Below are 24,500 nucleotides of genomic sequence, written 5' to 3'. Positions count from 1 at the left end.
AAAGCAAATTATTTCCTTCTGAATAATATACACTGTGCCCTCTGGATTAAACACATGGACTGGTGGGATTCGTCATATCATTAGGCCTAATTGAGAAGCACTTCATGAACTATTATACACTGTTATTAAAACCGATAACGATACCACTAAGTTACATTCCAGAGAAAATAATTTTGGAGAGGAGGAGGAGATACTTCGTTTGATGCTTTGATTTTGTGACTTTTGAGAAATGTTAATGATATTGTTATTGTATGTGAACGTTTCTGAGATAAGTTTTTAACTGTGTACTTGTCTTTGTTAATTTAACTCTAATATTTGGCAGAATGGGAAATTTGACTTTGTAACGTTTCAGTTATTTGTGTTCTCTGGGGCATGCACAGTAATTTCATAATGTAGTCTACTTCGCGAGTACCGTAGAAGAACTCGACCACACTTAATAGTGTTGGGAAAAATCGAATGATTCCATTTCAATTATTCGATTACTAAAATAATGTCAAGTACTCGCAATTTTCACAGTAATATTATATTATTCATTCACTTATTTACCACAACAAGCCACATGAAGCTGCATGTTTATTTCATATGATAAGAGCTTCACATTCAGGATCGTATTGCGCAAAAATAGAAAACATTTGAACATTGTGTGCGGGTGTTGTGTTGCGTTACAACTTCGTAACATGTCCAGTTCCTGACCCTGGCTTTCATAATGACAAACTTCGACGAAACACTCGAGCGATATGACGTGAAAAGAGAGAGAGAGAGAGAGAGAGAGAGAGAGAGCCCTAATCTTCCGTATGTATTTCGAAAGATTTCATAAGTGTGAAATGCTCAGGCGATACGTTATTGTAAGACTGCAAGTCAACTATGGCTAAACGGCGCACTATCCGCATCGGTTCGAGTCTAGAAAACCACCCTCACTCTACGGGATGATTGAAATGTTTACCGTACTCAATGCTGTTTCTCAGTAGCGTATCGCTAATAGTACAACAGGTAATCTTTAATGTAACAAACATGTCTTTTTCAAAGGAGCTTTCGCGATTAGAAAAACAAAAAAGATAGTATTTTCACAAAGAATGCAAAGGCCTTTTTTTGTGAAGAGAAAGGACCACATTCGATTTTTGGTGTGCTTTAAAGTGTTACGGGCGGTAAAAAAACGCAACTTAATGATCGTGAATACAGTTAAATTAAAGGCAAGAATAATATTTCACATTTTACAAGTATAACCTACGAATAACATGAAGCCTCGTCAAAATACTTCTAAAAATATCTGTGTTCGTTTCTTTCTTTTATATCTAGCTTATTTTGCGTTGTTAAAAAAACAATATACGAGTGTATTATTAGTGCATGGGATGACGTGACATAGGCCTATATTCTGAATAACGCAGCATGTTAAGAGAGCAATAAGTTATTTTAGATTTTAAAAGCAATGAACACTGTAAACCGTTTTTATTCAATTGAACATTCGTACATTTTATAACTAATTTATATTTTCATCATTAATTCACATACATAGAAACATTTCTTCATACAATCTCAGATCTGATATTCATATACTTAACACGGCATAAATCAAAACTAGATATTTGAAGCAATTAATAATTCATGATTTCCCAATTTATTATTATTATTATTATTATTATTATTATCATTATTATTATTATTATTATTATTATTATTATTATTATTACTACTATTATTTGAGCAACAGTAACAAAATATGACACTCGGGAAGAAATTAAACGCTGAATAAATATGGGAAATGCGTGTTACTATTCGGTTGAGAAGCTTTTATCATCTAGCCTGCTCTCAAAAAAGCTGAAAGTTAGAATTTATAAAAAAAAAATAGATTACCGATTGATCTGTATGGTTGTGGAACTTGGACTCTCACTTTGAGAGAGGAACAGAGGTTAATGGTGTTTTAGAATAAGATGCTTATGAAAATATTTGGGACTAAGAGAGATGAAGTAACAGGAGAAAGTTACACAATGCAGAAGTGCATGCATTGTATTCTTCACCTGACATAATTAGGAACATTAAATCCGGATGTTTGAGATGGGCAGGGCATATAGCACGTACGGTCGAACCCAGAAATGCATATACAGTAGAATGTTAGTTGGGAGGCCGGATGGAATAAGACCTTTGAGGAGGTCGAGGCGTAGATGGGAGTATAATATTAAAATGAATTTGAGGGAGGTGGGATATGATGGTAGGGACTGAATCAATCTTGCTGAGGATAGGGACCAATGGCGGACTTATGTGAGTCAAATTCTCATTTTGTCCCGAACAAAGGTAGAGGTGAAATTTGTTGAAAATAAAAGTTACTTTTCTCTTAATGTTCAAGTTGTCTGTGGTCATTCTTTGAAAGTTAGAAGTATTGTTAGCAAGATTTTCTGGATCTCTTCATAACAGCACAATCTTCAATAGTTCCCATATGCTACATTTGAAGCTGAGGATTTTGATGTCATATTTCTTGATCACTGGACTTACCCTTGTAGTTCATATCTCATGACTCCAATAATATCCTAAATCCTAATACTGGATGTATAATGATTCTCATATTAGAGCAAGAGTGTCTATTGAACATACATTTGATGTCTGGAAAAGGAGATTTTCCTGTTTGTATCTATGGGCCTACAAATTAAATTGAATAGTAATCAATAATAGATTAATAAAATGGAAATTAGACTTTCATGGCACTAACGGATATTTGTAAAACTTCTTGAACAAATCAATAGTTGACAGATCGATAAGTTAGATGCTGTGAATTTGAAAAACACGACAAACATTTAACTAATCGACAGCTTTAACAAATAAATAGATAACTGTGTTGAAGAAACCGTGCATAATTCTTGCACCATAAGCAATGTTGTTTAGTCAACTGTCCGAAGGCAGGTCTGAACCTCACAAGTAATACCAACACGGCACCACTTATGAGGCAAGTACGTCAGGATATAATGGGGATAGAATGAAATGCATTAATAATTATAAAAGTTATTTTTATTATTTCTCGCAATAATTAGGTTCCAAGAAAATTTCATAACATTACATTATTATCCTCAGAATGTACTAGAGGCTCAGACTTAAAAGGTCTAGGAGTGATAGGTTTTTGAAGAATATGTATCAATTCATATCCATCCTCTTGCTTCAAATACAAGTAGCAACTTCTTTAATGACTCTTTGTTAACGTCACTCAATTGGATTGCGTCGTTTTCTCCAGTCATATTTTCGACATCAGTAGCCTTGCTCCTGTCCGCTAGAAAGATGCTGCGCAACACGATGGTAGAGAGCGCTGCATAAAGACCCCTACTATGTAATTCTCTATTAATCATAGCCATTGTGAGCTGAAGATGTGGATGCTTCAACAACGTGAGGGACTCGCAGAGTGCCTTGTGGTACTCCTGTATCAACAATTCGGAATGTTCAAGTACTTCGTCTGATGCACTCGTATAAATGAAATGGTGCAGATCCACTGCTGGCGAAGTCCAGTAGGTCAACTGGAAATCAACAAATCTAGAACAAAAAATAAATTAATCATTTCAATTTTAATTCTATTCTTCAACGATGCAAATGATGACTATAAGAAAAGTTTTTTTTGTAAAGTGAAAGCAAAATCTAAGTATGTGAGAATGGGAACAGTAGTGAAGGGATCACATACATGATAAATAAACATGGAAGAAAGTATGTGGTGTGAATTTGAGGCAGAATATGCGTAGGAGTACTGGTCAATGAATCACTTTGTAACGTGATAACATGAAATGTACGGAATTTTTTTCTTTACTTTCAATTAAATTCCAGAAGCGCTTAGGATTGTTAGCAATATTTATTTCAGAATTTTCTATGTAATTTAAATAAGCAATATTAATCATAGATTTGGTTGCCCTTCTTAATTCTTGATATAGTTCTTCATTATTTTTCTATAGTATTTTACTTCTTAAATGTTGTATGATGTCTTTTGTAAATGAACATGGGTAAGACTTTTTCCTATTAATTATTTTCTTTCGGACATTTCTATCAAATACATTGTTTAAATTTTTATGGAAATGATATACAACTTCATCAATATCATCATATTTTCGAAGTACTTTCCAATATATTTTTTTAACGTCAGTGTAGATTGCATTAAAATTTGCTTTTTTAAAGTTAAAAATCATAACAGGAGAATGTTTAAATATTTTCATATGATCTTTTAGAGATAACAATGTAGATAAAGATGAATAACGTTTATCTTCATTAATAAGAGGAATATCGTTTCTAGAAAGTTCCAAGGATTTAGGTATGTTAGTTAAAATGAAATCTAGATTTTTAAAATAGTCATTTTCAATATAATTTACTGAAAGTAGATTATAAAGTGCTAAGAAACTTGCAAGAGATTTTTCACAAGATCCTCCATTCAAAAGATCATTTTTGTGATCCGTTTTGTTGGGAAAATTAAAATCTTCTGTTATCATAATGTTACTATTAGATACATTAGGGAAATCGAAATTGACTGACAAAATAACAAATAAGTTTCTAACTTAGATTTTGGAACAAAATACACATTTACAAAATAATAGATTCTACTACAAATTAGATTTCTAACAGCTAGTCCTTCAAGTGACATTACTTACGGTTCACTCCATATATCACAAAAAATATCTTAATACTGCCGCTTACTGAATTAGTAATATTACTTTTGGATGGAAAGCTGAAGCCTAGTATTTATCGTCTACAATGTCTAGTGGTAATGTCTTAATGATGCGTATCGGACACGGCGACTGGCTATAAGAAATTTGTACCATGTTAAATATTCAAAAGGAGTGTGCTTAATATTCTCAAATTTATCAATATGATAATCCAATTTTAGTAATGAGCTCGAGAATGTTTGTTGCGTTACCAGAGTTAAAACAGTAAAAATAAATGTAATGTCTTTTAATGTGGAACTAACCTGACGTCCTCGACTTCTCCTGTGTCGTCAGAGTAGCGGAACATCATGTTGTTGAGCCACAGATCACCGTGGCAGAGAACATTGAATTCTTCGTCGTTTCTACTGATTGCTTTACGCCATTGTTCCATCACTGTGTCACGGATGTTGTGTAGTTTTTGTAGAAACTTTTCTCTATAATCTGGCCATTTTTCCACTTCTTTTGCGATTCTATAGACATTCGATGCAAAAAATTCCCATATTCCTATGTCCTCATCATAAGAAAATGCGTTATTCATGAATGGATTTACCATTGCAGGGTCCTTTTGGTACAAAACCAAGGAAGCTGCATGAAAACGTGCAATCGTTTTCATGACAAGAAGGCAGTGTTTCAGATCCAGACCAGATATCCTGTTGTCTGCAAGTCGGAAGCCTTCAACTTTTAGATCTTGCAATACTATTGACGAAACGGTTTCATCCGAATGCGAATAGAAATATTTTGCAGCGAAAGGCTGATTACTTAAAGAAGGCACCTCGTTCAGTAAGTTGTACATTTCCGGGAAGACGATGGCAAAAGCAGCCGTTTCCTGGTCGAATACTTTTTTCATACCAATAATCTGCAACAATGATAAAAAAAACTCCAATTTATATAAAAACTAGCTGAAAGTACCCGGTATTGCCCGGGTTTTCCTTTCTGCTTCTATTTTTAATTAAACTGGTTATTACATTTTCGGAAATCTCGGAAACCTAACTACAGACAACCAAAACGAATTTCTTTACTAAGCTTTCCTCACCAATAAAGATGAATCTTTACTTAACGTCACTTAAATGAATTAATGAACTCATTAGCCCAATGTCTTCCAGGATTAACTCAGGGTTGTAAATCATGCACCGAAAAGAAAACATTTCAGCATGTGTCTGACGTTAAACTGTTGTTTTAAATTTATATAGTTATTTGTTTTTATGTATTTATTTGTTGTTACCGGTACTTATTTATTTATTTGTTTTATTCATTTGTGTTTATTTATTTATTTATTTATTTATTTATTCTGGTGTAGATAAGGCCATTAGGCCTTCTCTTCCACACCACCAGAAATACAAATAAAGTAATAGAAAAATCAAACTATAAACAAAGTGAAACCCAACGAAAATATAATTCCTTCTCCTCTTTCTGATCAGTTTCATTATCGAACCAATATATACATATATAATTTAATTTATATTGGAAGATTGTTTACCTCTTGACCGCTGTACACCCACTTATATCATAGGCCTACCCAGTTTTTTTTAATATAACTTGAAACTATATCTCATAATTCATAACATATTATATTAATTCTAATTTTATACACAGAATACAGATACAATAAAAACTCGCAATAAGTCGTTTCTTAACATAAAGACTAATATTCTGAGAAACGTATAGGCCTACCGGTATTTTAGAAATTAAGAGATTTTTATTTCCACAACGCTTAACATACTACATTTGCAACGTGATTATACAGATATAATTTCGCAGCAACACGTTTTCGGATGTGAACAACAATATTTTGAGAATTAATACAGTGCTATTTTCAGTGGGCTTATATACATTCACATACATGACAAAATTATCATTGAATTGCTTATTGATATGTGTAAAATCTTTTTTTTTTTCCCCCACTTCTTTGTATAAAATATAGCGAGGATGTGAAAGACACGCAGTTTTTAAGTTAATGTCTGCAACTTTGAACGAATGTCCTTGAGCTTCTTTTTAATATTGCCATTACAAATGCTAGTGGCATTGAAATTGCAGTTGCTTAAAATTGAATGATTATCCTAGCAATACGTGGAATAAAAACATCTCCTTTTATTTTTGCAGTTAATATTGTCAATTCTATTACGTTTCGTATGAGTTTTTCACACCAATTCTTATTCGTGCGTAATTTTGGTGGGTCAATATTTCGCAATAGTACTATTGGTTATTCAATATTAAGTAAATTATGTGGTAGCAAACCTTGTAGTTTCAAAGAATTCTAGAATTCAGTTGTATAAAACAGTCTGCTCACTATCTACAAAATTGCATCGAGGAATTCATAATACGGTCCTGGACTGCGTAAAGATAGTTATTGCATGAATTATCTAGTTTTAGCCTTCATGATGTGTAACAACAATGCAATTTAATTTCGTGTTAAAATTTCCATGGCCTCGTGAAAGCCGATGTTGAATACAACAGACAATAATAAAAAACAATTGACTGTAGTAGATTTTGCATTTTAATATTATACGTGAATATTTGATCTATTTATTTTTATTTTTTACAATTTTAATTAATTTAACTTCCATTTGCACAATTTTAATGTAGCCTATGTTTTTCTCCTGGTTATGAAGGTTAAATGTGCAAACTTTGGCACATATCGGTCAAAGCGTGTAGATTTGTATAGAGAACATACACACAAACATACATACATACATACATACATACATACATACATACATACATACATACATACATACATACATACATACATACATACATACATACATACATACATACCCACATTCAATTTTATGTATTAAGATATACCATAGAATAAGTTGTTTTTGTGAATCATGACTTTACTCTCTGGTAATGATAACATGAATTCCAATTGATTGTGTAGGCCTGGTGTTTTGCAGTATTTTGCAAATATTTTAGATAGCCTACTCGTTATTGAAGAGAAGTAGGCTACACATTGTGTAGATCACATTTACTTCTTCGTCTTCATCATCATCATCATCATCATCATAATCATTCTTTATCATCATCGTCATTCTTTATCATCATCATTTTATCATCGTCTTCCTTTATTATCATCCATAATCATTCTTCATCGTTGTCATCATCATCATCCTTCGTCATCATCATCATCATCATCATCATCCATTCTTCATGGACTAGGATTCTCTCCTGTTTCGGCCCGTGAACTATTTGAAACATATTCTTTCCATCTTCTCCTAGGACTTCCAAGATCCCTTCTTTCTGCTGGTTTATATTTGAAATCCTGTAGGAGGATGCGAGATTTTGCCATCCTTAATACATGTGCATTCCATCTAATTCCGTATTTCATGACTTTCTGTTGTAAATGATAGATGCTTAGGAATAATTGCAGCTATTCTTATAGGCTTGTCAGTAAGCAGTATATTCACTCTGGTCGCGTTACGAACATAGCGCAGAGGTAGCTCAGTGATAGTGCTGCAACCTCTCTGCATTTGAATAAGCAGGGTGTTTGTTCGGGTCATCTTCAATATACGACTTACCTTCATTTTGGCAATAGAGCCACGTCTATCTTAGATTAAGTATGTTGATCCACGGGCTATTTGATTTCTTTCCTATCACTCAGAGTACTAGAGTGCATTTTAATATGTGGCTGTTGTGTGATATCAATTATTCTTCATAAAAACGAAATGACTGTAACTTAGATCTTTAAATTTATTAGAAATTAAATAATTCATAATACAAATTATTATAAATTGAATAATAAAATTAAGCAATATAGATACTATAGTGGTTAGTGATGTAAGATCATGGAATAAAATGTAGGGAGAAGGTGAAGCTTGAATTTTATTTGCTCCAGTTTAGAATTACCATCCTCGCATTCCATTTCGTTACTACATTCGTTCCGATACTTCTTCACTGAAGACCAGAAGTAAAACTGCTGCAGATTATGTGTGGTATGCTCAACGTTACCAACGCTGGCCCTGATTTCTTGGGAAGAATCTATATCGGAATTGAGTTCGAGGTCTACGATTGCAACCGTAAGGAAAAAGTACAGGCACTGCCAAAGAGAGTATGGCAAACTTAAAGCAGTGTGAAGATCATGTTTAAATATTTTCCACTACCAGAGAGTGGTTCAACACAAGTAATAAACAAACTGTTAACAAGGAATGCTAATAGACCGTTCTCTGTCGCCTCCGAAATGCTGTTCGAAGCAACAGAAAGCACCAGAAGTATAATGGCTACTGGCACATTCATCATGATAAAATTTCGGCCCGTGGACCGCATCCCATTTAGAATTATTTAGTCACGCATGGTCTTGCCTAAGTTTAGCTTTTCTCTTTCTCCCTAGGCATTGTTCTATACGACTTTTGGCTCTTTCTCTGACTGAAGATACCACCCTAGATCATATATACCCAGATTGCTCGGCGTTATAGGCTTTGACGGTAACAACTTTTGTCAGGTTTACTATGCTGCCATCTAGTTGTTACATAAGGAGTCACATCATAACTCCCATTTGAATTTCATTAGCGACTGTACTGCCATCTCGTGTTCGTTTACACCGGACGGGTGGCGATCCTGGCGGTTGTTCTCTTCAAAGTGCAACCGATTTTAACATAGGAATGAGCAATGTATATGTGATATGGGTTACTACTGAAGACACAGAAAAAATCGTGTCTATTATATGGGAATACCTCACGAAGATCCCAGAAAAATTTATTTATTTGTAAATTGCTTCCTATTTTAGCTCAGAAAGGGTCTATTTCGAAAGGGAATTAGACTCTAAACCTTATAGCTAGGCAATTTTTTTTTTCCAGTATTAGGTCGGATATTACTTATCAGTCTCCGTATTTACTACAACATACATACTTCTCATTTTACAGGCACTCTGTTCAAATAACCTAAACTATGCCCTGCAATATTACAAGCTCGAGCATCTTACCTAAAGCAATTTACCTCTGCAATGAAACTTCAATCAGTCACAAAGATGTAGTTATTTAAATAATACTACTAGTGAGAGCAGTGATCGATAAGATTACTCACTATGACTGCGTCCGGGTTTTGACTTCCTAGAGGAAGAGAGCAGAGGATGCGTAACTATTTTGTATACGAACGTACCAATACGTGCGCTGTGACGTCACATATATTTCGAATCGGACAACCTCATTCCAGTTTATAGGTAGCTGAAATACGAAGTCTAATAATAAGCAACAGAAAGTTACAGAATTATGTCTTCAAATCCGTTTCCTGTATACTAATTAGACTAATCAATACTCTCGCCACATTCATGGCTGGTAAATTTTAAAATTGTACCTGTCTTTTGTCTTAGTATTGTAATTAGGCATTTGTTCTTTTTTAATACTTCATGGTAAAAAGAAAGCACAGATCTTATAACCTCCCTCTCTTCACTGTAAACAATCACGGTGAATCTCGTTATGCTATCAGACATTGCTTATGTATTCACGTAAGACAATAGCAAAGGTAACTGTATCTTCAGTCTAACAAAGCGATAAGAACTTATTCGACTCGTACGAGGGCTGCCTCTCTATTTTAGATAATAACACAACATGCGGAGACAATACCTGCCACCCAGTCAATTTGGGAAATAAAGCTTGTAATGTAGAGAGCAATGCTTTCCTGGAACTGTACCTATTGGACTTTTTTTAAATTCATTTGGTTAATATTGTATTTTGCCATACTGTAACGCTCATCCTTAAAAACAGATATATTATTATATCATAAAGTCCATGGACAATAGAAACAGATACAATAACTCAATTTGTAACTACAACCAAATTTCAGTAATATAAGATCAATGAATGTGGTAAAAGTATTCATACACAGAGTAAGTCATAAGTATGTCTGGAAACGCGTGAGCGTGCTCCTGGATAAAAAATAAGAACAATTCGTTACATGAAAATTTGACGGAAAATGCTTATTTATTGGAGAAATTGTTATAGATACTTTGTTTTTGTTTTTTTTTTCTTGTGCCACAAGTACATGTTTAGAAACTTGTCATGTAACGTTTACAATAGGTGCTCAATGTGTCCCCCTCCATTGCTTATACATGCCTAAGCACGACGTACACACGACTGTCGAGTTAGCTCAAACACCATGTTGTCATCACGGATCATTGGCATGCATATTAAACACTTGCAATAACTCCTCTGCATCATTCACTGGTGTTGCACCAGTGACACCGAAGATAAAAATCTAATGGGGTGAAGTCGGGTGATATGAGTGGCCAAGGCACTGGACCACCGCGTCCAATCTAAACAAAAACAATGTACTACTGTCTTGTCACTGTGTTGTTTGTAAACAAACACTGGTACAAAATAAAAAACACAATAATATGATCACATACTTATGAAAACAAAAGTCACTATTATTCCAATGAATAAGCATTTTCCGTCAAATTTTCATATAAGGAATTGTTCTTATTTTTGATCCAAGACCACGCTCACGCGATTTTCAAACATACTTATGACTCACTCTGTATAATAGAAATATCGAAAAATATATTTTGCCTTCAATAGCAAATTGAAATACCTTATCAACTGCTCCATCAGACACTTCTTTTAAAGCTTTAACAATGATGGATAATTCTTCTGTCTTATTTCCTCGCCTGAATTTCACAGCGGCTCTGTACATGTCACTTCCATAATTATCTCCAACTGCAGTCGCTGCTTTGACGTCACTAGAAATTACTGTGATGTTGTCGTCTTCTTCTGCATATCTCAGAGCGTTCTCAAAAAATGCAGTACTCATCCATTCCGGCTTCGTGATCTCGTTGCTACTTGCCATGATGTATTTCTTATTGCGGCTTTATCTGAAATAAAGTAAGTGAATGGGACATGCTCGATCACGTCATTCTAAGTAACAAGTTTATTACTAGTGATTTTTTATTTGAGAGAAACTTCCTTACATCTATATTAAGGAAATATAATAGGAATGAGCTGTAAAATTATTAATAGAATAATGGCCCATTATCTATTTATCAGCAGGCTTCGGACTAGGGACACAAAGTAACCAGTATGAGGTTTAGAGTACACAGAGTATAAATGACGTCATGACCCGAGTGGAGGGGTGACTGCAACAGCACAGGTTGCTCCGTAATGTGCATTACCGTTGTGTGTATTGCTGCTTGGCTGCGGTACGTGTAACAGGCTTCGGCGTAGGGACACCTGATTGGAGGTTACAACTCACGTTAATACTTTAATGGTAGACATTTATTGTCTACACTAGGAATGTACTGTATGTAGCCTACTGCATCTGTACAGGGTGAAATATATTTTGTGCCGTACTATGACGGACTATTTACATGTTGAGGCACGAAGTAATGGTGCGCTCCATCTCCCACTCCACTCTATCAACACAACACTATCGCCCGTGCGTTCTGAACTTCATGCGTTTCTGTGCCCAGGACCGAAGCCTGATTATCAGTATTACATCTTAAGTTAGAAAGGAGGTAATGTTGCATAATTATTTAAAAAATTCGAAGAGTATTGTATAGCTTTCAATTATAGAAGAACACTCATAGAGCCACCAATACGCGAATTAGACTAAAATAAAAAAAAAGATATGTGAATACTATCCCTTTACTAAAGTTGAGATAAATATCGAGATATATGAGTTGTCCGCGCAAAGTTATGCTTTACAATTGCCAAAAACTGCCCCAAGGTATACAAAAAATACGAAAATATTACAGGTTTGTCAAATGAAATTAATATGAGAGCAAAATTTTACGTAAGCTATTTCATTAAGCGACATAAACGTGATTAGCGAGATAGTTAATAAGGAATCTGACATGGGGTAGGTAAGAACATTCACTCGTCATCTGGAATGTAAGTGGCAAGTATACAGGTCTTACGAAACTTGGATGGACGTAGTCAATAACAATGCGAGGTCAAAGGATGTGTGAGAGACAGAAGAGACCCAGAAATCAGTTGATAGAATTTTCAAGCAGGCTGTGAGAGAACAATGGTCAAGAACTCATAACTACCAATAAGAAAGAGAGATGGAAGAAAACACACTCATTATATTGGGACATTTCTAGTTATTGAAAATTTTGGAAAATTTCAAATTCTTATTGGTAAACTTATTTTCTGCATTACAGTTTAGGAATAATTTTGTGTAACTTAATTTATATTAAATTATTTAAATATGAGTCCATAATATACCAATTAGGTGATTCTCTATCTAGCTAACTAACAGCGTCAAATTAAATATTTGTCTCGAAATTTACGAGGTCAATTGATTGTTCACTTAAATATGTATGTGATTATTTTGTTACTACTGCACTTACTTTATTTATTTTACACTATCTTGGGCTTTGATTTGACCAACAATTTCACAATTTCCACTGCTGTCCTTAAAAATTTCGACCAATACGAAGTATTTTTTTCTTTTAAGTTCTTAATTGTAAAGCATATTTGGAAAAGTACTACAGATTAATAGTAAATCAACACTTCTGTGCTAATATCGTCAGAGTTTTTATTTAATTATTTCTTATCATTTCATTTCACTTATTCATATTTTATTTCAATTGTAAAGAATGCAATAGGTTTATATTTGTTTATATGCCAGGTGATTCGATTTGTGTTTGAGGAAGAACAATTGCTTGTGTACACTTTAAGCCTGATTAGGGAAATATGTTTCTTTTTTTTTTTTCTCTCGGAAGAGGGCTCCGTAAGCAAGCCCCGGAGCCTTACTCTTATTGTGCAATATCCTTACATTGGGATATTTTGGAGTGTTTATAATCTCTCTTAAAGCATGTGATTGAATGTCACCTTATCGATTCGGCTATGGCATCCAGTTCTGACGAACAGTAACGCCTTTCATAATAATAATAATAATAATAATAATAATAATAATAATAGAATAAAGCCTGTTAATAAGCTACTTCGATGGTAGTGCTGCTTAGCGGAGCGACTACAACTGACGGAGCAGTCAAAGGTTATAAGTAACGTTCTCATCCGGTGATCTCCGGTACTACTATAGTTGGAAGAGGAGCTATACAGAGGGATGCAGAGATTCGGAGGGAAGCGACAATTGAAGGACGGAGATCTCAAGGATGACTGACCAACCGACTGACGGGACTGGCCGTAGATGTGAGTGGGACAAAATGGCACCAAAGCGGGTATCCGTCAACGCAAATTCTTTCATTTAGTTGAAAGTAATTAATAAAGTCGTAGGCTGGAAATTTTTACGGAAAGCTTTAATGTGTGCGCAACACATCCTACATGCCGAAGGTTTAAATTTTGACGGCAGCAATCATATTTGGGACATTGTATGTAACAGCAAAAACTTTATTGTTTAATCCGCATGAATTAATGACGTTTTGAATGCAGTCAGTTTTATAAAATATTCTGGATAAACTAGTTATCGCCAGTGTCATGTTCCATCTTTGTAACGACAACCATCTGAGCAGCAAACAATTCGGCTTATACCAAATAAATCTATCACAATCACCATCTTTCCAGAGCTATTATCAACGGCCATCTTATTACCACTACTGCATTCCTCTTCTGGTCACCGATACTATTATCACCATCTTGTTACAGCTACTATTATCATCTTGTTATTGTTATGATCACCATCTTCGTCGCCACTGCTACTAACGTCACCATCTTGTTACAGTTACTATCACCATCTTGTCATTGCTATCATCACCGTCTTCGTCGCCACTGCTACTAACGTCACCACCTTGTCACTTTTACTGCTATCATTCTTGGTAGTCAATGCTACTACTATCATCAATATATCGCCGTCATTACCATAGAATGAAATATTGAGACCTGTTTGTTGTGTACATTATTGTTACAATGAAGTCTTACTAACCTTCGAATCGGAAGAACTCTTCACTTATTGCTGCTAAAATAATGTAATCCTAGTTACAATGTTACCAGTATTGCTGTTGACTCACTTCTATAGTAACTGTTATATTATTATGTCCTTATCTTCCTTACATTGCTCAATAATACGTGTGCGCGAATTATCAATCTTATAAAGTGGGATGCTCCGTTGCGGTGTGTTATATCAGGAGTTTTATCACGTGAAGCGTGACGTCAGTGCAGTGTCGATGAAGGGAAATTGTGTTATAATTTATTATGTAAACGCTTCAGGTCGAAGATCCAACTTATTCTTGAAGAATACCATGCAATTTGTCGAATAGAAGTATTGTGTTATGTTGTGCAATATCATTTTTTGAATGCAGATAGTGAAAGAGTGCTTATTTTAGTTATCTATTTCACTGTCTGAAATTTGTAATTAAATGATTGGGAAAATTACACATTTCTACTCCCCTTCCTTCTGTCTGTCAGTCTGTTTCTCCTTTCTTCTTTCTTATTTTCATCGCTATGTAGTCACACTCATCTTTGTTACTGTCTGTCAATGTTTGCGTCCACCGTCCATTATCCTAAAACCATAGTTTTTCCAATTAGCGGTGAACTGAGCACTATACGTTTTTAAAATAGCTAAGAAATGGAATCCCTACCTTGAATTTTTGTACTTGGAGAAAATACGGGGTGGATCATAATTAGTGAAAATCATATCACAAAATGACAATAAAAAACGAATCTTAGAGAAAGGAACATAAACTTAATTTCGCTGGCTTCTATTACACGTGAATAACATGTAAAATTCCCAGAAGTTACTCAACCTAGCTGTGATGAGAGAAGTCTTTCCCATCTTCTCTCCCCCCCACCCCATTTTAATCCTTTCCATGTTCGGTTCAGTGTTTCGTACATTTTGTCTGAAATCTGGATCAAAATCCAGTCGATTTCTGTACATGCTCTTCATATAACAAAAAGTCAAAAATATTTGTTCACAAAAATATGTGCAACAGAAGAGAAGAGATGTAAAAGACATTTTTCGCCTAATTTCTGGCCTAATAATAAGCTTATCTTGAGATTAAGTTTCAAGGATTTCGTGCAGGGAAATAATCATTGAATTTAGTCTCAGTTCCTTCTCGCTAAGGATGAACTATGTTTCCAGTGTCGGCTTTCCTTTAACCGTCGCATTTTAATAGCTATCTCAGTTTATTTTAATTTGATTATTTATCGACACCGTATCAACTACTGTATTTATAGTTGATGTACTTGGTGATAGCGAGATGATATTTGGTGAGTTGAGGCCGAGGATTCGCCATATATTACCTGACATTCACCTTACGGTTTGGAGAAAACCTCGGAAAAACCCAACCAGGTGACCAGCCTAAGCGGGAATCGAGTCCACGCCCAACTGCAATTCCGGATCAGCAGGAAAACTGACTACGACGTCAGCTACACCGATGACGTCAAAATCTCTTCTTCAGCGTAAATTTACTCACTGTTACCTTGAAAACTTCGTGTTTGAATGGTTAAATTGAACAAAACCATTTGAATAGGCTATCATACATAAACATATTAAGTTTGTTCATCTCAATACCTAGAATTATTAATCTCTCTGAAAATATGTAAAAAAATGTTTTTTCATAACGTAGCTCAGAATTATCGTATCACTGGGCCTAATTAGGAAGCACTTTCCTAAACTATTATACAGTGTTACTGGAACCGATAACAATACCTCTAAGTTGCTTTCAAACAAAATAATGTTGTAGCGAAGGAGGAGATCCTCAGCTAGTTGCTTTGATTCTGTAACTCTTAAGAAATGTTAATGTGAATGTTTCTGAAATGAACTTTTAACGGTATGCATGTCATTGTTAAGTTAACTGTAATATTTGACGGAATGGTAAATTTGACTTTGTAAGGTTTCCGTTATTTGTGTTCTCTGGGGCATGTGCAGTAATGTCATGATGTAGCTAGACTATGTCGCTGGCACCGTAGAAAACTCGGCCACGCTTAATATTGTTGGGAAAATCGAATGAATTCATTCCAATTATTCGATTATTAAAACCACTCCAAGTATTCGAAATATTCACAATATTAGGCTGTTCGATTACTCATTCACTTGTTTACCACGACAACAAGCCACATGAAGTTGCATGTTTATTTCCTATGATAAGAGCTTCACATTCAGCATCGTATTGCGCAACAATAGAAGAAAACGCTTTGAACATTGTGTGAGGAATGCGGGTGTTGCGTTAGAGAATGACATACTTTGACGAAATATTAGAGCAGTGTGACGTGAAAAGAGATAGACAGCGCTAATCTGCCATATATCTTCTCATGTATGTCAAAACCATAAAGGTGCAAAGTTAGAGTTTCGAGAAAAATGAAGTTAAGATTCTAAGCTCGTTTAAAGTTCATGAAATGGTTCTATCCACCAATTATTTTTATTGAAATCTTGTTTTATTATTTACTGCAACCCTTTTATATTTTATTTTTATTTCCCCTATATTCAGCTTTTGTCACTTTCATATTTGTGGCAAACATAAAAATTTAATGAAAAACATTCACGTTCACGAATAGTTAATTATTAGGAACACGTTATATATAACATAAACATTAAATGCGTAGAGGCATTAATAATGTTACAATAGCACAAAAAACATGTAACCAACTATTGCTATAGACTAATTTGAAATTCTGAAATATATTCACAGCAATATCAACATTGCTTGCTATAATCAGAATGTGTCAAATTGGCGTTTAGCACATTTTAAATTACATAATACGAATAAAAGGAAAGAGTAGTTATCCATTCTGTAACTTGAGAGCGCATGTGCACGATGAACATTCTGAAACGGTTCAATGAATGTTCTCTACCTCCATTATTACGAATCTTATAACAACTCTATACATTTAAAATTGTTACTATTATTTTATTACTATTATTATTACTACAAATATTATGATTATTATTATTACTATTACTTCTTATTATTACATTTGTTGATATATTTTGTTTTGCAGATGATACTGTACTAACATTTAATAGGGAAAATTGTGATAACACTTATTTAAATGCTAGTAATGGAATTAAAATAGTGAAAAATTGGCTCGACTCTAATCTCCTGTCTTTAAATACTAATAAAACTACTATATTCCATTTTCTTTAACACGAAAGGTTTACCTCCACCTATGAATAATTATCACTTAGTAATACATAATATTTCATGTAATGGATTAACAAATAATATTGTAATTGCCCACATCTAACACCTTCCACACAAGTCAAATATTTAGGAATTATTATAGATCAGCATTTACGTTGGGATAAACAAATTGTTTTTATGCGCACAAGTATAAGAAAGACAATTTATAAATTCATAATACTTAGAAATTTTATCACTAAGGAGGCATTGAGAATAATATTTTTAGCTGTAGTACAATCATTAATACAATATGATATAATAAATTTGGGTGGAATAGCATCATCTGTACTTAATCCATTAATTTTATTACACAGAAGATTAATAAAAATTTGTCTGACCAAAAATATCACCCAGCAATTTAAATTTATACAGATTTTTTTAAGTATTAACTATTGAATAAATTTATAAATATAGTTTACTAACTTACAACCACAGAAAACAAATAAAACCTAAATCTAATAGACATGAATATCGTACTTGAAGACAAAAGTCTACTTCCCCGTTAATTGAGCCTGTCATATAAGTGCACCTCTTAAACATGGTGCTAGTTTCGGCCCAAGACTTTATAATAAAATTACAAACCATTTTCCAAATTTGAAATATTTTAAAATTGAAGCTTTTAAAAAAGAAATATATAAAATTATTCATGATATATAATATTAACAAATGTATTTGTTTATCTTTTATTTCTGTCGACTACATTAATGTTTTTTTAATATCACTGGCTTCTGTCTGATTATCAATTTTTATTAAATGTGTATTTTCTCTCTTTTTCTCTTTCTTTTCTTTTGCTCTTGGATGTTGTTTATTGGTTTGAATTAAGTTACTGTATTTAGTAAACTGTGCTTGTAAATTTTACGTTGTATTATTGGCTAAGACCACGACCTACACGAGCCTGCCTAGTGGCTAGAAAAATTTTTGTTTTATAAATTTAATTTGTACTCGCTAGCTTGTTAAATAAAATATATATTAAAAAAATTTGGCCTTTCATTGAGCCAAGGACCCACGTTTGAGAATCACTGCTTATGTAGCCTATTGGGTTGTGTTGATGGAAGTCTAATTCCTATTCAGTCACTGAGCAATGCTAGAGCTGAACTTTATTGGAAAGAAAAGGTTCCGTTTCTTTTAATGTTCAAATTGTCTGGGGTGATTCTTTGAAAGTTAGAGATATTGTTGCAAACTTTCCAGAATCTGTTCGTAATAGCAAAATCTTCAATTGTTCTCAAATGCTACATTTGAAGCTCAGGAATTTGATATCATATTTCTTGATGACTGGACTTACACTTGTAGTTTATAGCTCATGAACCAATAATATCCTAAATCTTCTTACTGGATGTATAATGATGCCCATATAAGAGAGTCTATTGAACGTACATTTGGTGTCTGGAAAAGGAGATTTCCTTGTTTGTATCTATGGGTCTAACAGTTAAAATGAATAGTAATCAATAATAAATGAATAAAATTGAAATTATAGAATTGAAATTAGACTGTCTTGGAATCTAGCATATATTTGTGAAATTGATCAACCAATTAATAGTTGACAAGTTGAAGAAACACGAAAAAGATTTCAAAAGTAGACAACATTAACAAATCAGTAGACAACCGTAAGGATATCTCAGTATTCAAGAAGCCGTGCATAATTCTTGCCATGAAATGCATTAATAATTTGGTAAGTTATCTTTATTATTCCTCACAATAATTAGGTTCCAAGAAAACTTCAGAATATTTCATTATTATCCTCAGAATGTACTACAGGCTCAGACTCAGAAAGTCTAAGAGTCAAAGTTCTTGAATATGTACACATTCAAATCCATCCTCTTGCTTCAAATAGAAGTAACAACTTCTTTAATGACTCTCTATATATGTCACTTAACTGAATTGTGTCGTTTTCTTCAGTCATATTTTCGAGATCAGGAGCCTTGCTCCTGTCCGCTAGAATGACGCTGCGCACAACGATGGTAGATAGCACTGCATAAAGACCTCTATTCTGTAGTTCTCTGTTAATCATTGCCATTGAGGGCTGAAGATGTGGATACTTCAACAATTTGAGGATCTCGCAGTGTGTGTTATAGTACTCCTGTATCAACAGTTCGGAATGTTCAAGTGCTTCATCTGATGCACTCGTATGAATGAAATACTGCAGATCCACTGCTGGCGATGTCCAGTAATTTATTTGAAAATCAACAAATCTGGAACAAGATATAAATTAATAACTAAATGATGACTGTAAGATAAATGCGAGTATTTGTAAAATGGAAAACAAAATCAATTTTTTTTTTTAAGTTGCTGTAATTGAAATAACATTGGTGGGAATGGGAAGAGTGGTGAAGGGATTATAGTCTGTACAAAGTAAAATAATCATGGAAGCATGTATGTGGTGTGAATTTGAGGCAGAATATGCGTAGGAGTACAGCGATAGAAGAAGGACTATTACATAAATCTAGTAACATACGGAGTTGGTGCAAATATTATTGAGAGAGAAAAGGTAAAAAAAGAAATTCTAGCTGCTGAAGAGGTTCCTAGAGCTGTTACAATGTAAGAATAAGGATACTTGTAGGGACGGTAAGGCAATTGATATTCTATTTGAGATGCGAAGAATTGATTAATAAGACTAAATTATTCCAATAATTTGCCATCGTCAGCAAGAAAGATATAATGCGGACTTAAGCACTGCAATATGTCGTTAAGGCTTACAGAAGAGAGAGAAGGAATCACCACGAAACCAGAACTACAATCACAATATCACAATATCACAATTGCCATAATATCAACACAATTTAGTAATAATTATTATTATTATAACTATTATTATTAACAATAATAATAATTGGCTGGGTCACTGACTAATAAGAAACTACCGACTGAGGAAAACACTAGAATGAAGGAGAAAATAACAGATGATATAGAATATTAAGATACATGGATCTGTACGGAGATGAACAGGAAGACGGAAAAGAGAGAAGATTGGAGAATGCTGGGTTCAGAGTCCTGCAGGCTGGCCCACCGCTCAGCACTGCCAGTCCTAATACATAAGCACCCCAGCCCACCCAAGACCAACACTGCTTGACGCAGCCGCTTCCTAGGCCATTGCGCTGGGCTTCGCAACCCACCTTAACACATCGAAGTGCTCAGCACTCGTCTCAGCACTGCACTGACGTCATCCCACCAGTTGAATGCATTCCACTGCTTTTCTGCTTGCCCGTATAGGCTGTGCTTTCGCTTGGCGTGTGGCATGAGTATACCGGACACATTACAAAATTAAAATATTTTCCTGTGCTGTCGAACACAGATTTAAAAACTGTCTCTATGGTATTTTTTTAATTTCTATCCGACTCTTATTTTTAAACTTTCTAGCAGTGATTTTCCCCTTCACTACTTTTTCTCTAGAGAGATTGTAGGCTATTTCAGAATGTATGTTTTCACGGCCGGTGTCTGTGATGAAGTTTTTCCGGGCTGAAATGCCGTGGTCTACTGGTAGACAGGTAGACCATGACTTCTCATTCCGGAAAACATTCATCAGGCTGCTATTACACTATCAAAGTTTTTTTTTTTGGCAAAGATGCTTTTATAAAATATATATTATACAATATATGACAGTGTAATGGGTTTTCTTTTATAAAAGTTCCTTTGATAAAAGATCTTTTATAAAATGTAAGTGCAGCTTGTTATATGTGATAAAAGATTTCTATACCTTGAAACAAATATGGCGGAATGCAAATATAACTGGACTGTTGCTACTACAAAAACTCTGATATCGGAGTATTAAGGAAATTAATAATGTAAATAAATAATTTTTATAATATAATATTAATATTATATGGGCGAATCCAGAAATGCATGTAGAGTGTTAGTTGGAGGCCGGAGGGAAAAAGACCTTTGGGGAAGCCGAGACGTAGATGAGAGGATAATATTAAAATGGATTTGAGGGAGGTGGGATATGATGATAGAGACTGAAATAATCTTGCACAGGATAGGGACCAATGGTTGGGTTATGTAGGGTGGCAATAAACCTGCGGGTTCGTTAAAAAGCCATTTTTAAGTAAGTAATATTTTATAATAACTTGTAAAACTTTTCAAGTTCTCTCATTGTAGCTCCTTCAATAAGTTCTTATTTATACCTCTCTTATCACATTTTGCAATCCATGGTTTAACCCCCGACCATATATTTGTATTGTGATCAGGAGTTTAACCTAGTAACATGCATATTGTAATAATTGAACTAATTGAAGCTAAACAAGCATAATACTGTTCTTTATTCATGGTGTTATAAACTTAACGCATAAATATTAGAATAAACAAATCATAAACTTAAGGCGTAAATATCAGTAACAACAAATCCACAGAACACATGTTCATTGTTGTGGAACAAGTGTTAAGAGAGATCTGTTCCTAATTTTAGGTTATGTTTGATAAAATGTTTTGAAAAGATTTTAAAAGATTTTATGTAGTGTAATATACCCCAATCCTATCTTTTATCAAAGATCTTTGATGAAATATTTTATCATAATATTCTTTGTCAAAGAACTTTGATAGTGTAATAGCAGCCTCATAGAGACTTGACTCGATTCATTGATGAAACAAGTCCACCGCACTAAACCACGCCACAAGCAGTTCGCCGCGACCCGTGCGGTGATGCACGGTGACGTCACGGGCTAGTTCCGTGCGACACTATATAGCCCAGTGCGGTGCAGTGCTGATTTAGCCCATGGGTTGGGCCGTTATGCAGGACTCTGGCTGGGTTTGCAGTGAAGGACTTACCTTTGGACAGAAAACTATGAATGAATGAATAACCGTCATCGCCTATCACGGCTCTTATCAAATTTTCCTTTGAGCATTAGATCTTTTTTCTTTTTGAACTTGACCTACTCCATCGCATTGGAGTAACGTTTAGCATGTCTGAGCGGACCCAGATTCAAATCCTGGTTGAGTTTTTCTCCGGGGTTTTCCCTCAAACCATTAAGAGCAAATGCTGGGGAAATTTCGGCAACAGACCCTGGACTCATTTCGCTAGCATTGTCGCTTTAATTTCGCTCACGTTGGATAACCATCACAGTTGATAAAACGTCGTAAAATACTACAATTAAATAAAACTTTACCTACACGCGGAGACACTGCAGGACTCTAATTATGTTGTATAATGGCGATGATATGTTTCAATCTAACACATACACATTTTCTTAACTCAATTCGAACTTGAAATATGCAGAAATTGATCAGAGGAAATGTAACATTGTAAAATTCCTTTCCACAATGAAAAGTTAAATTTCTTCGGATCATATTTCTGCACATTTAAATGACAAAACTAAAATTATTTGTATCATATTTTATTATCATAAAACTCTGCTATCGTAAATTCACTGAACATGTTGGAAATTAAATCATTGACTTTTCCAAACCACGCTATGAAATATTTCACATAGCAATTGTTTATCTCGAAAAGGGAGCAAAAAAGACCAAAATTTTATTAAACTTTTTGTTTGAAATATCTCAAAGAATAAACAACAGAAATGAATGGCATTACTTACTGTTCACTCTGTATATCACGAAGAAGATCTGAATACGACCACTTTCAGAATTACGAGTAGTATTATTCTCTTAATCCTGCGTATCGGACACCGCGACCGGCTGCACGGAATTTGTACCAGGTTCAATATTCAAAAGGAGTGTGCTTAATGTTCTCAAATTATCAATTGGATAATCCAACAATTTTAATAATGAGTTCGTGGATATTTGTTGTTTATCTGAATGAAAAACCGGAAAATAAATGTAATGTCTTGTAAAGTAAGACTCACCTGACTTCCTCAACTTCTCCTGTGTCGTCAGAGTAGCGGAACATCATGTTGTTGAGCCACAGATCACCGTGACAGAGAACATTGAATTCTTCGTCGTTTCTGGCGATTGCTTTATACCATTGTTTCATCACTGTGTCACGGATATTGTGTAGCTTTTGTAGGAACTTTTCTCTATATTCTGGCCATTTTTCCACTTGTTTTGCTACTCTACTGACATTTCCTGCAAACATTGGCTCCATTACCATGACCTCATCATAAGAAAATGCGCTATTCATGAATGGTTTAAACATTGTAGGGTCCTTCTGGTACAAAACCAGAGAGGCTGCATGATAACGTGCAATCGTTTTCATGACAAGAAGACAGTGCTTCATATCCAGACCAGACATCCTGTTGTCTGCAAGTCGGAAGCCGCTTCGTTTCAGATCTTCCAGTACTATCGACGAAGCGGTTTCATCCGAGTGAGAGTAGAAATATTTTGCAGCGAAAGGCTGGTTACTTAAAGAAGGCACCTCATTCAGTAAGTTGTACATTGCCGGGAAGACGACGGCGAAAGCAGCCGTTTCCTGGTCAAATACTTTCTTCATACCAGCAATCTGCAACAATAATGAATTTACGCCAATTTAAAGTAAGATATACCACAGATGTTGTTTTGTGAATCGTTACTTTACTGTCTGGTGATGATAACGTGAATTGCACTTGGTTGTGTAATGTTTTGCAGTATTTTGCAAATATATCATTACAGTCCTCACTAAAAGTTTAAGGACACCACTCCATAAGAGATGTTTCGCTCCTGTCCTTACATTTATGTGACATCTTCTAATGTTTATACAGGAACCAAATGTCTGTGAAAAAGTGAAGTTATAACTAAAAAGCCAATCTGTCTGTCTTCAAAACTGTGGATTATATGACAATTTTTCTTTTATGAAATTTTTTTGAAAAAATTGCATGTTTTGTAGGACAAAGAATCATTACTCCAGGATGGGTTCACTTAGGTCAGTGAATTTTGGGATAGAGTTAAATATATATCGAAGACTT

General features: G+C 34.4%; 2 protein-coding genes across 4 annotated transcripts in view; both read right to left on the bottom strand.

Moving 5' to 3' along the window:
- LOC138705584 (uncharacterized) overlaps window positions 1–24,500 on the bottom strand; it is an 83,729-nt gene that overhangs the window by 47,046 nt on the left and 12,183 nt on the right. The window contains exons 3-4 of the mRNA XM_069834187.1: window positions 23,466–24,058; window positions 19,484–19,862 (exon numbers count right to left, since the gene is read on the bottom strand). Of these exons, the coding sequence (XP_069690288.1) occupies window positions 19,484–19,862; window positions 23,466–24,058 (972 nt within the window). The remainder of the gene's footprint in view (window positions 1–19,483; window positions 19,863–23,465; window positions 24,059–24,500) is intronic.
- LOC138705979 (uncharacterized) lies at window positions 2,980–15,313 on the bottom strand. 3 transcript variants are annotated; one of them, XM_069834820.1, is made up of 4 exons: window positions 14,478–15,313; window positions 11,187–11,466; window positions 4,925–5,517; window positions 2,980–3,510 (listed from the first exon to the last, which is right to left on the bottom strand). In XM_069834820.1, exons 2-4 carry the CDS (start codon window positions 11,439–11,441, stop codon window positions 3,126–3,128), a joined length of 1,233 nt encoding a protein of 410 aa, XP_069690921.1. In that variant the 5' UTR covers window positions 11,442–11,466; window positions 14,478–15,313; the 3' UTR covers window positions 2,980–3,125. The 3 variants fall into 3 exon arrangements, with proteins under 3 accessions (XP_069690921.1, XP_069690923.1, XP_069690922.1); XM_069834822.1 differs by lacking the exon at window positions 14,478–15,313 and adding an exon at window positions 14,109–14,451; XM_069834821.1 differs by lacking the exon at window positions 14,478–15,313 and adding an exon at window positions 14,147–14,451.

The sequence above is a fragment of the Periplaneta americana genome, chromosome 9 (assembly GCF_040183065.1).
Source record: "Periplaneta americana isolate PAMFEO1 chromosome 9, P.americana_PAMFEO1_priV1, whole genome shotgun sequence".
Classification (NCBI taxonomy): Eukaryota; Metazoa; Arthropoda; class Insecta; order Blattodea; family Blattidae; genus Periplaneta; species Periplaneta americana.
This window is presented reverse-complemented; position numbering and strand designations above follow the sequence as displayed.

Coding starts and splice junctions, on each gene's coding strand:
- LOC138705979 (XM_069834820.1), bottom strand. CDS start 11,441: ATGGCAAGTAGCAACGAGATCACGAAGCCGGAATGGATGAGTACTGCA. Junction 5,518..11,186: donor CTGATGGAGCAGTTGATAAG/GTATTTCAATTT, acceptor TCATTGTTGCAG/ATTATTGGTATGAAAAAAGT. Junction 3,511..4,924: donor GGAGAAGTCGAGGACGTCAG/GTTAGTTCCACA, acceptor TTTTTGTTCTAG/ATTTGTTGATTTCCAGTTGA.